This window comes from Mesitornis unicolor, unplaced genomic scaffold, assembly GCF_000695765.1.
Source record: "Mesitornis unicolor isolate BGI_N332 unplaced genomic scaffold, ASM69576v1 scaffold188, whole genome shotgun sequence".
NCBI classification, from domain to species: Eukaryota; Metazoa; Chordata; class Aves; order Mesitornithiformes; family Mesitornithidae; genus Mesitornis; species Mesitornis unicolor.
The window spans coordinates 1126-13109 of NW_010200958.1; the positions used below are offsets into that span (position 1 = coordinate 1126).

At 48.6% G+C, this 11984-nt stretch overlaps 1 protein-coding gene across 1 annotated transcript in view; it reads right to left on the reverse strand.

Moving 5' to 3' along the window:
• Positions 1-875: 875 nt before the first annotated feature.
• Positions 876-11984, reverse strand: part of LOC104544891 (transcription factor HIVEP3-like) — a 59947-nt gene continuing 48838 nt past the window's right edge. Inside the window, 2 exon segments of the mRNA XM_010189894.1 lie at positions 876-1757; positions 4402-5462. Coding sequence (XP_010188196.1) covers positions 876-1757; positions 4402-5462 — 1943 coding nt within the window.

Consider the following 11984-nt stretch of genomic DNA (forward strand, 5'->3'; position numbering starts at 1 on the left):
ACGGGATGCAGGGACTAAAGCAAGCAGGAGGCCGGCTCGTCCAGCGAGAGACACCGTTCCTGGCACTGGCTCTACATTCGATACATTCCTATGTTCTTGCGGTTAAATCTTTGAAGAAGAACCTTTTTTTTGTGTGTCCCTTTTTTTAGAAAAGTGCTTTGACGGGTTCTGCAGGAGGGAGGGATGCTCAAGATTTGTTTTCTCTCATGAGTGACAATTTCTCTCCCTGCTAAGGAGTCTCCCCCTCCTCACGGAAGTGCTATTTTTCATTTACAAGTTCAGGGTAAACACATTTTTCAAATGTAAAGCAGTCTCAACTGTTTAAAGCACAACCATAGGCAATCAGAGGGATGCGAGAAAAAAAACCAAGCACTTTGCGAGAATTAAATAAAGCATGTAATAAATACGAATCATAAACTTCTGTACACAGGAGCAAGGGTTTGGTTTTCTTTTTTTTAATCATTTAATCAATATAAAAAAGTTTTTCTGTTTTGTTTTTGTTTTCAGTGCATCTTCTTCCTCTTAAAATGCTTAACCCTTTCCTTTCTGCATCTCTCAGGCCCATAATAACGCACACCTAAATGGCAAAAAAGACAAGGTCTAACAAACCCCTTTCCAAAAAACTCTAAAAAAATATTCACAGCCTCAAACATTTTTTGTACATTTCAAGCAACAAAAGGTATAGAAAAAGGCACAAGTAACTGCATACATGTGGAGATAATACCAGACTGGGACAAAGAAAACCAGGAATCTTCCATGGGTTTGGTCATTCACTAGAGTGCTTCTTATAGCGATGATTATACTAAAGGAAATAGTGTTGAAAATGTCTGTTGATTTTACATAGGAAGCCTAAAGGTGGAACAGATGGTGGAGGCTTAAGTACTTCCCGTGTTTTCATCCACCTGTTTTTGAGTTTGACCTAAATCTGCGTGCTCTGGGTGTGGACTGCTTTTCCTGGAGGAGCCCCCTTGGCGGCTGGGCTCTCCGGAGAGGTTTCTCCTCCGGACGGAGAAGGGCTGGGCGTGCGGGTGGCTCAATGAGGGCTCTGAGAGGCAGCCAGTGCTGCTGCTCCGGTCCAACAGCTGGGAGGGGGCGTCTGAGATGAAAGTGCAGGATGATTCCGAAGAAGTGCTCGAGCTGCCAGATTGCTTCTTGCCCGCTTGTTTCAAGGGTTCTTCCCCGCTTGTCGAAGGCTTTGGAGAGTGCTCGTCGGTTGTGCTGGGGCTGGCGGGGGACGCCGAGCAGCCCGCCTGCTCCACGTGGCTGGACTCGGCAAACACTTGTACCCTGTATTCCTCCTGGTCTGTCTTTTGCTGAAGCTCACTAGTCCTCATTTTCTCTTCTAAGTAACCACTGCTCGCAAGCTCTGGGGACAGTGTGTATTTGGAAACCTTCGCAACCGGGGAGACGGATGCCGACGATGGCTCCCGCGGGACCTGCGGTTCCTCGTCCCTCTTGGGAGCCCGGCTGAACTCCGTGAAGCTGCTCCCACCAGAGGTGAAGTATTCGGCTTGCAGGGACACGACCGAACTGGGCACCAAGCTTGGCCTCGCCTGGACCATCTGGATGCCCCCAATGGGAATCATAGGATACGGGGTCCTCGTGAGTTGCTGTGAATGCAATGGGAGGTGGCTGAAGACGTTCTCCTCCCCTCGGCTGGGAGCATGGACGTGTATTTCATGAGGTGCCTGCAAGGGTCTGGAGCAGATGGGCTGCGTGACGCCAGGCGAGCATGTTGGGCTTCGTGGTTCAATCTTCTGAATCAAAGAGGGAAAAGAAACAGCTGAGTCAATGCAACATAGAGCTTATAACATTAACATAATTAATACTCACAATAAGGACTGATTTTGTTAACATTTTATTCTAATTTGATGGAGATCAGTCAAATGAGGAAGATTTGGACCCCCAAACCCTTAAGGTAAGGAGTAACACAACCCACAGTGTTTGCCTTCTGGGTATAAATATGCCCATGATCTCTTGGGGCACAGATCCAGGGTTGTGGTTCAGGTTTGAATCATTATGAAATCACAGACTGTGCTGTGTTGGAAGGGACCTTTACAGCTCATCCAGTCCAACCCCTGCAGTCAGCAGGGACATTGGTACCAGATCAGGTTGCTCAGAGCCACATCCAACCTGACCTTGAATGTTTCCAGTAATGGGGCTTCTACAACCACTCTGGGCAACCTGGTGTAGTGCCTAACCACCCTCAACGTGAGAAATTTATTTCTTATGTCTGGTCTGAATCTACCTTCTTTTATTTTAAAACCACTGTCCCATGTCCTATTACCAGAGTTGCCTCTGAAACCTCGGCAGAGGATGCCACTGTCTCCTGCCACCTGAGCCACTTTGGATTCTTTTCACTACAAGATGTTTCTGAGAGCCCAGAATAATGTCATTCATTTTTCCTGTACAGCTGCTAATTGCAAGGATGTTTAGGACTGAGTGAGAGGTAGCATTAGCTCTCGTTTGCCATAAAGCACACCCATCATTGTGGTCCCCACCACCACCCTCATGGTGTGGTCTGTAGAAATCAAGGGTTAAGACCCTACCATTTTACCTTTTCCTCTTTCTCTCCCGGTGCTTCACATAGTTTCCTAATGTGCATCATGGAGAGATACGTGGCTAAACAGAAATGGATTAATTAGTGATGAGGGTATAACTGAACCCCTAAACAGGACTCCCAAGAAGAGGAAGCAACAGAAACTGAAATCAACTTTCCATTATGATGGCCTTAGCTATAAAATTTGAGGATTTGCTGGAGGGCATGGGCATAACTCTTTGTAGGATTATAGAGAATTGCCTGACCCTGTGAGCTGGATCTCTATGAGGAAGAAACAGAGGAAAGCAGCAAGACGACAGAAGAGAGAGAAAGCAAGAGCCGTTGAAGATAGTGTATACTTGGTCAGCAGTTATGAGTCCAAACACTTGACAAACCTCCCTTATCCACATTAAGTCTTGGCAGAATCACTATAAGGATGCTGAGAAACCCCCAAAAATCATCTTGGTGGTGAAACAGCCACAAAAGGGGAGAATTCCACTGCAAGAGAGATGGTGGCGGCCAGGCCTGATGCAGACTTGGCAGAAAGCCTGACACTGATGCTAAGCTAAGATCATCTCCAAGCCTCCAAGCAATGCACAGGGCACCAGTTTTGAGCAGAGAGCTCCATATGGGATCTGATAAACCCACCTCTGATCTCTGTCTTTTGTAGCCTTACTGACTCTGTCATTTTGCACTGAAAGCCCAGCTGTCCACCTCGCTGATAAGCAGGAGGTTTCTCCTTCAGGTCCTTATTGTTGCTTTGAAGGCAGATGAGAAAAGCAGTGGTGACTTTGGGAGCAGAAAAGGAGCAGGAAAATGGAGCAAAAAGGAGTGTGTGTGAAGGCATAAGTTAAAAGGTGTGAATGGGCAGATAAGCAGGGGTATATAATGTTATCTCCTACTGTGGGCTAGGGAGTGTAGAGGATTTGCTACAAGTAATGGCAATGGGCAGTTTTCCTGATGGAGATGCTTTAGAGTTGAAGGACCAGGGTTTCCACAAGCCCTGAAATTTACCACAAGAAGTTAATCGAACAGAAAGGGAAATAGCATTAAAGTAAGCAGAAGTTTGGACCTAAAACAAAGGATAGTCTCTGAGAAGGTAAGACGAACACTTGTAGTGGGAAGCAGAAGTAAGGCAGCACCAAAAGATGGTACATTATCATAGACATGGAAGAAACACATAGTAGAAATGGGAAATGTTCCACCAAACCCGAGATCTAATTTGCCTGCAGCAGTGGAAGGAACATGCAGTTTTCCTTTACCCATAGGATTTGCTAGGTCCAGCAGAGAGATTAAATAATTTTCTGGACCCAGTGGGAAACACTTCTCTGTGCTGAAGAGAGAAGTGAGATGAGATCAGAGATGTCCAAACAAACACTTCCCAGCAGTTGATCTAACACAGTTGGCTGTGTGTGTCCGTAGCCTGGGAGTCAGCAATGGAGTGCAATGGCTGGTTCAGAGCTCGTTCAGGTCACTGACCAGTGAAAAACAGTCACAGCTTCACCCCAGCTGGTGAAATCTCAGAAATGGGTGTGAAATCCCCAGGAAAACGAAAAAAAAAAAAGCCTTTTGGTGACTACTAACCATTATTAAGCAGTCATTCTTACTGCTTGTCTCAGAAGAAGATTGGGTGGATCAGGGCTGTAAACGATCCCTTGGAGAAGGGACAACTTTATTTCTCTTCAGCTGAGATGGGCAGGACCAAAATGGGTGCAAAACCCATTGCTGTCACTTTTCTCTGGGTTACCTGTGGCATCAGTCACGGTCAGAGTCACTGTGCACTCCTGCATTACAACCTTCATTAAGAAACATGTCAAAGAATGTACTTCAGGGGCTGGAAGGCAAGGGGGGCTTGAACTTACCAGCTTGGACTCGTAGAGCTGTACGTTTTTGCCAAAGAACCTGTGAGGTAGAGGCATTGAAGATAATATCCCATGCTGGGCTTGATATGAGCTTTGAACTTTGTCATCTGCTGCTGATTTGCTAGTGCCAGGCAAGTCCTCATTGCCGGGGGATGGATACCGAGGCGACTCCGCACAGCCTGGAGACAAGACTTTCTTCAGCGACAAATATCTGACCGATGACATCTCCCTGCTTGGCGACGAGTGCCTCACAGGGGAGCCCTCTCCGTCTGGCGGAAGGTATGTTCTGGGGGACAGCTCTCTCCTGGGGGAAAGATGCCTGCTGGGCGACAGCTCGAGTCTTGGTGACACACATCGCAGTGGAGACGCCTCCCTCCTGGGAGAGACGCGCTGGCAAGGAGACAAACCTCTCCCTGGAGACAGGCACCTTAGAGAAGACAGCTCTCTGGTTGGTGAAAACCGTTTCGGTGAAGTTTCGTTTTTGGTTAATAAGTGTTTTCTTGCTAGCATTGGTCTGCTGCTGCCACCACCTCTGCCAGAGTCCTGGCTCGGAGACCACCTTTTTCGTGGGGAGGTGTCTTTTGAGGTTGACAGGTCCATCACCAAGGACATCTGTGGCCTTGTGACAGACTCTCTCTCAGCAGAAGCCAATTGTTCGGTGGAGGTCAAAGCTGGTCTGTGGAGACTCAAGAAGCTGTGGCACACAGCAATGTCACTGCTGTCTGCTGACCACTTTGTTTCCAGCCCCGAGGAGGAGGCCTGCTGGCCTTCACCTACTTTTTGGCTGCTGGAAACAGTTTTTTGGGCTGTGGACAATGCAATTTCGGTGCCTTCCTCTTGAGAAGACGGAGAGCCACCTGAAGAGTGCATCGGGAGGGTGGTATGCTTGCCTTCCGGCAATTTTAAAGGTGGTTCATCTTGGCTCTCCTCTTCCTCCTCATCGTCCTCATCTTCATTGTCATCGTCATCGTCAGATTCCTCTAGGTCTGAAAACTGGTGTTCCTCAATTGGCTCAGATCCCTCCCGCCCCTCAGAGTCCTGGAATAGGTCTTCACTGGTTCCTGAAGGGATGAGCAAACACAAAACAGAGAGCGTTAACACACACAGGAACTATTTTTGTGCTAAATCTGCTCAAAAGTTCTAAGGGGACATGAAGAGAGAGGAGCCCGCTATTTCCTAGATCTGATCACCTCGTGCTTTGAACCTGCAGTCTTGCCCTTTGTGCCAGCTCCACTCCTGATGATCCCAGTAGATCCCAGTCAGTTCCACCACTGGGACCTCCCACTCTAATTTTGGTTCCAGGCATTGCTCTGTCAACACACACAGCCATCGGTCCCTGTTTCTGCTGTACACCTTCACACACTCTGCATGTCTTTCTCTAGAAATGCCAAAAAGGCTCTTAAATACATGGGAACAGCAGCACTATCAACCTTTGGTGGGCTTTTTATGACTCTTTGTTGCAATGGTGCCTACAAAATATCTACAGCTGGTAAATTCTAGCTATGATGCAGATGCTTCTTTGTGGCAAAAGCTTTTGCTGTCTATCTGTGGAAGGCCTTGCACAGGGATGTTTTGTTAATAACAGCTTATAAACAGTGAGGAATATACAGAAAACAAATTCTAAATTATTTGAAATACATCTGCAGGTCAAAATACAACATCTCTCTTCTGCTTTAAGAGCTAGCAGAAGATTACTGAGATCCATATCAAACTCCCAAGCAGGTCACTGCTGGCTCTGCATGGAGAAAAATCTGCATTTCCCCATGCCAGATGTGCAGTGATCCTGGCAGAGACGCACGCTCAGCCCGAGGAGGTCCATCGGGAACAGCCACTGGATGTCACTGCAGCTCAACACAATGCGCTGGCAGGAGGCTTCCCTGCAAGTCCCCGCTGCTCCGGAGGGGCTGATAAAATACCCATTTCTCAAACTCTGTGCCAAGCACCAAGGCGATGGGCGCAGAGCTGCTGGGAGACCCTTGGTCCCCAGTTTTGGCAGGAGAGCGCTTGAATGCTGCTTTGACACCTGCGTGAAGCAGGGTAACAAACTGCAGCACTGGGGATCCTTTTCTCCCCATCAGTGCAGCCTAGGACACCGTTTCTCCTCTGATGAACGCTGAAACCATTTTCCATTTAGAGCTGCCATCTGTCAGCAGGATGAGCCAGAGGGAAACTAAACGGAGCTAACGCTGAGGCTGGACCACACCTGCCTGCAGCAGCAGGGTGGTTTTGTGAAGGGGACATGGCCACACAGTGACAAGTCACCGTGATCTGCAGATAAAAAGTCTAATTTTGTTTACTTTAAACAACAGGGCCTTACTAGTAAATGCTCATGAAGCATTTGGCGTTACCAGTGAAATAAGACAATTTACCATGGCTGTTTATCCAGTCAAGAGTCAGCCCGAAATGCATCCCATCCCCTTTCAAGAGAATCTGTCCATAAAGCGAGACCTACCACAGCACTCGCACAGCACCGGGTCAAAGCCAGCAGCTCTCCTACGAGAGACTGACTTGCATTGTGAAATGTTTGTGGAATGATGGCGTTTGCTGGACCCAGCATCCAGTGGCGGGTTGTTTGCAAAGTCCCAAAGGAGCTGAGTTCAGAACAAATATTATTACAAACGACCAGTTCTCCCAGCTGTAGGGTGAGCTGTGCATATTTCTCGCTTGGCAAAGGAATGCATTTCACTACCAGAGCTATGAGCTAGTTCCTGTCTCTGGTTTCGGGGCTTGACATCTCTGGGTTTCGGGGTGGCAGCGATCACCTCAGCCTCCACCACGTGGCTCCGAGTGCCTTGTCCTGCGTGGGCTCATTTTTTGGCCATGGCCACACAATGGACAGATGCTGGCCAGGACAGACAGTGAGGTCAGGGGTATAGAGTGAGGGAAACGTGAACCCAGCCCCGCTCTGGGGGAATTGCTGGCATTTGCCACCGAGGGAAACATTTCAGTGAGGCTGGGACAGCCCAAGGGGAGTTTGCTTGGCTTCCCCACACACTCCTGGCAGGCACAGAGAGCTCAGCCCTGACTGCTTGCAACTGCAACACATTTTGCTGAGCTAATGGGTAGAGAAAGGGCAAGTCAGGAGAAGGCAGAGAGATGGGAGAAGGAAGGGGAGAGGGAGCTGGTGAAAATGTGGCCTGCCAAGGGCTTTGTCTGAGGCCTGCATTTCATTACGCCTGTGTTATTCTACCAAACTGGTGCAATCACACCAAGCAAAACCGATGCAAGAGTGAGGAATTATACTCCAATCTCCTTTTATAGTAACACCCCTTACTTTCTCCTGCCCCTTAAATACCAATAAAAACAATCAAGTGAAACATAACCCTAGTTTAAAATAATCCAGGGAGTTTTAGGAACTGCTGATCCCTCCCCGCCTGCCCCCAAAGGAAAGCACAGCAATCTTCCTGTGCTGGTTTGTGTCAGATGGAAACAGTCATCTTTTATTTTTCCTATTTTAAATTAAAATAGTCCTTGCTGGGCTCTGTTCAGAGCCTCTTTGCAGAGAGAGAAGGCACTCTGGTTATACAGGGGAAGGCTCTTTGCAATCCACCACTCTGAGAACAGCGGATGTGTGATGCATCTGTGATCTCTGATTTCTCATGCACCTTTCCATCATTTTCTCACCCATCCAAACAGCTCCAACCCTTACAGTACAAAATACAATTTTCTGACCATCTTCTTGGCTGCTTTATTTAGTATTTATGTGTCATTTGTGAGCAGTGAGACTCCTTACTCCATTTTCACCTTTCTGCATCCCTTCCACACAAGCACCAGTGGTCTTCATCAATGGGAGGAAATGCAGACTATATTTTTCTGTAATTCTAAAATTACGCTGATTGCTTGCATAATGCAATAAAGTCCAGACAGTGCAACACATTGCAGTGAGCAGCAATGGGAGAGGAGTCCCTGCCGAAAGCTGATGGGCTCCTGTCCTCTGCAGTCCAGGTAGGGCCCTCCCTTGCTGGCCTTAGCAGATGTCCAACCACCCAATGATTCAATGATGGCCAAAAAAAAATTATCCCCCGGTGATGGCCCCATTCTTTCTGCTGGGATGCAGGGCAGACCTTTCCTGGGCTTTTCTTTAGACCTGTTCTTCCCATGAGGCCAAAGACTGAGACCACCTCAGTCTCAACAGTGACCTGGATGAGGAGAATCAAGTCCTCCCTCAGTCAGTTTGCAGATGACACCAGGCTGGGTGGCAGTGTTGATCTGCCTGAGGGCAGGAAGGCTCTCCAGAGGGACCTGGCCAGGCTGGATCCACAGGCTGAGGCCAATTGTGTGAGGTTCAACAAGGCCAAGTGCCGGGTCCTGCCCTTGGGTCACAACAACCCCATGGACGCTACAGGCTTGGGGAGGAGTGGCTGGAGCTGCCAGGCAGAGAAGGACCTGGGGGTGTTGGTCGACAGTGACTGAACATGAGCCAGCAGTGCCCAGGTGGCCAAGAAGGCCAACGCCATCCTGGGCTGTCCCAGCACTGGTGTGGGCAGCAGGAGCAGGGCAGGGATTCTTTCCCCTGCACCTTGAATCCTGTGTTCAGTTTTGGGCCCCTCACTCCCAGAAGGACAAGAGAAGAGGACGTGAGGGGAGCCCTCTAGAGCTCCTGAAAGGAGCGGGTAGCGATGAGGGGTTGGTCTCTGCTCCCCAGGAACAAGCAATGGGATAAAAGGAAATGGCCTTAAGTTGCACCAGGGGAGGGTTAGATTGGATCTGAGGAAAAATTTATTCCCTGAAAGGGTTATCAGAGACTGGAAGGGGCTGCCCAGGGCAGTGGTGGAGTCACCATCCCTGGAGGGGTTTAAAAGCCGAGTTGATGAGGTGCTGAGGGACATGGTTTAGTGGTTGGACTGGATGATCTTAAAGGTCTTTTCCAACCAAATGATTCTATGATCCTATGATCACCTGCCAGCCCATTGGTTTGGTAAGCACAGTGCTGCCATCCCCTCACTGCCTGGACAGGCTCTCACAGGCACTGCTGAGTGCATGGCTGTTAGCTCTGTATGAGCCTGAGGATGAGCGACTGAAGGACATAATGAATGATAGCGTTCCCCTGGACCAGTGAAGTGAGCCCTTGCCATTCTGCCCCCAGAAGCCTGCAATTATATGTAACATTCTAACTTGCAGGTTTTCAAAAGTGACACTCGATTAATGTGATTCATTAGTTCTAATTGACTGCAATGGAAAGGTTTGAAATAACAGGGATGTTTTTCAGAGTCATGCAACCAGCACTTCAGGAGCCACTTTCCTCTTTAAAAAAATCTGTAGATCGCCAATGGGTGGTATAGCACCAGGGAGAGATTTCTGGAGACCATCAGCTTGTCAATTATTTTGAGTTCGCAACCCCACACTGGAGCAGAGTCCCACTGCTCACACCACGCCAACACTTGTCCCTTGGCGTGGCTACTCCAAAATCCCCAACTCAGTTCCCTTTTGGCCATGCTCTCCTTTGGCAAGGCTGCGGCCAAGTCCAGCACATCTCAGCCTGATAGAAAAGTTGTTGTGAAGAGCTGGAGAAAAACCAAGATTTCAAGCAGATTTAAAAGGAATCAAGTCATCCCTTGTTGGCCAGGTCAGATATCCTTAGCCTTGGTTAGAGGTTTATTCTGCATGGCTTGGGGGAGCATGGAAAAACATGTGAGGAAAGGCACTGGGAAAGGGGGCATTGGTGTCTGGTGATGCCATAGGCTCTTTCTTTCTCCCTTGTCCTCATCCCCTGACCGCTGAGGTGTGGGCCTGAACCAGACCCAAGGCTGAAAGGGCATGGTACTGCTGCACTGGGGATCACTGGGGTGTGGGACTGGTTGATAAGTGGGACTTCTCTGATGCCTCCTACAGGTTCTCTGCTGGCATATTAAGCTGTGGTTTGTTCATGTCAAGGTCAGTCACATCAACCCCGAAGCCACATTTGTCCCAGGGCAATGACACCAGCCCTGAAGTCCCATCAGATTGTCCTCCATCTGCACCTCTGTACCTCCAAAACAGGGTGGCCACATCCAGCCTCCTCTGCAGGAGGTCCCAGGGCCATGCCAATTCCCACACTGTGCTCAGTATTTGTATGAAAGTGTAGATGGCTTGAACCACAGATGTCTAGTTGACCGCTCCTGCAGTTTGAGACGATGGCGTGCCAATGCCTGCAAATGTCCTCAGCACTGATTAATTAAGCAAAGTGGAGATACCCCAAGGATACAGCACACTGCAGGGGACAGCATTTCTGAGCTTTGATATCCAAAAGCTGAGATATAAAGCATCTCAGGGGGTCCCAGCAGCCAGGGACACCCATCGGTGCAGCCTCCCCAGTCCTGTGAACCATCTGCACCACGAGGTCCCTCTGCAGCACAGCAAACCCCATAGGAAAAGACACTTGGTGATTTTTTTAATTACCTATAAAGCAGGGAGCATGTGATGCTGTCCATGGCCTAGGAACCAGCCCCTTTCCCAATAAAGCCTCTGATGGACTTGACCTCAGCAGAGGAGCGGGGTGATAAGCACTGTTTGTTGTTCCTGATCCCTGGCTCTCAGTGCCGTCTCCAGAACTTGCTCAGCTGATGTTCACTTTATAAAAATAACCCTGGCGCCATGTGTTTTATGAAGTTCACTTTAACCCGTTGTCAACAAACCCTTGGGGGCTGTGGCAGAATGAATCCCAGGGACAGGGGAATCAAAATTGTTTGGGGTGAGACAGGGGGGTGAAATAGGAAACAGGGAAAAAAAAATGCTGAGGAGAGTCACAAGAGCTGCTTTCATACTGGGATTTCTGGGGTGGCAGCCAGGAGGGGTCAATGGTGCCATGCCCAGCCTGCAACGCAATGCAAACAGAAAACACCACCCTGCTCTGTGGCACTCAGTGTTTCATCCAGGAATAAACACACCATGACAGAGACAGACCTGTGCTCCCACAGTCTCTCCTCCTCTGCAGCTGGTATGTTCCGTGTTGCCTATAACCCTGCTGAATGCAAATGCAGATGACCCAAAATTTCATGAGGACTTGAGATCTGCTAACCCTAAGGTTTCTACCTCATCAATCCTGCGCTGCAGCTCCAGCCCCAGAAACTCAGCGTCTTGCTAAAAGAAACAGAATAACAATTGTAAAAACATCTAACTGTTCCCTGGGGACTCATAACCTAACCCTTCACAGCTGTCGGATCGCAGCCTCCAATAATTTGGGTTAAAATATCTTTTTCTAGCTCAAACAGCTAAGTATACATGAGTGTTCCCCACATTCCTTCATCTCTCATCTCGGAGATGTTCACCATTTCCTCGGCATTTCTGATGGAGGAAGGAGTGCTTATGGACACCACACTCCTGCCTGCTGCTGCCCAGCCTCCCAGGAGGAGATCGGCTTCTTGGGATAACTTCAGGGAAACTCAGCTGCAGATACCATAAACCAGGGCGGAAATTACTAAATATGAGAGTCATGCATCCTCCTCAAAGAACAGGCAGACTCCTGAACTTACAGAGCCTTGGGCAGACTTTCTGTGTATGTGTGCATAAGTAAATGAGAGAAATAAGCAGGTGAGTCAGGGTAAATGTATCTTCTCACAAAGCACTCAGAAAGCACCTTGTTATTTTAGTTTTGTCATCTCTTT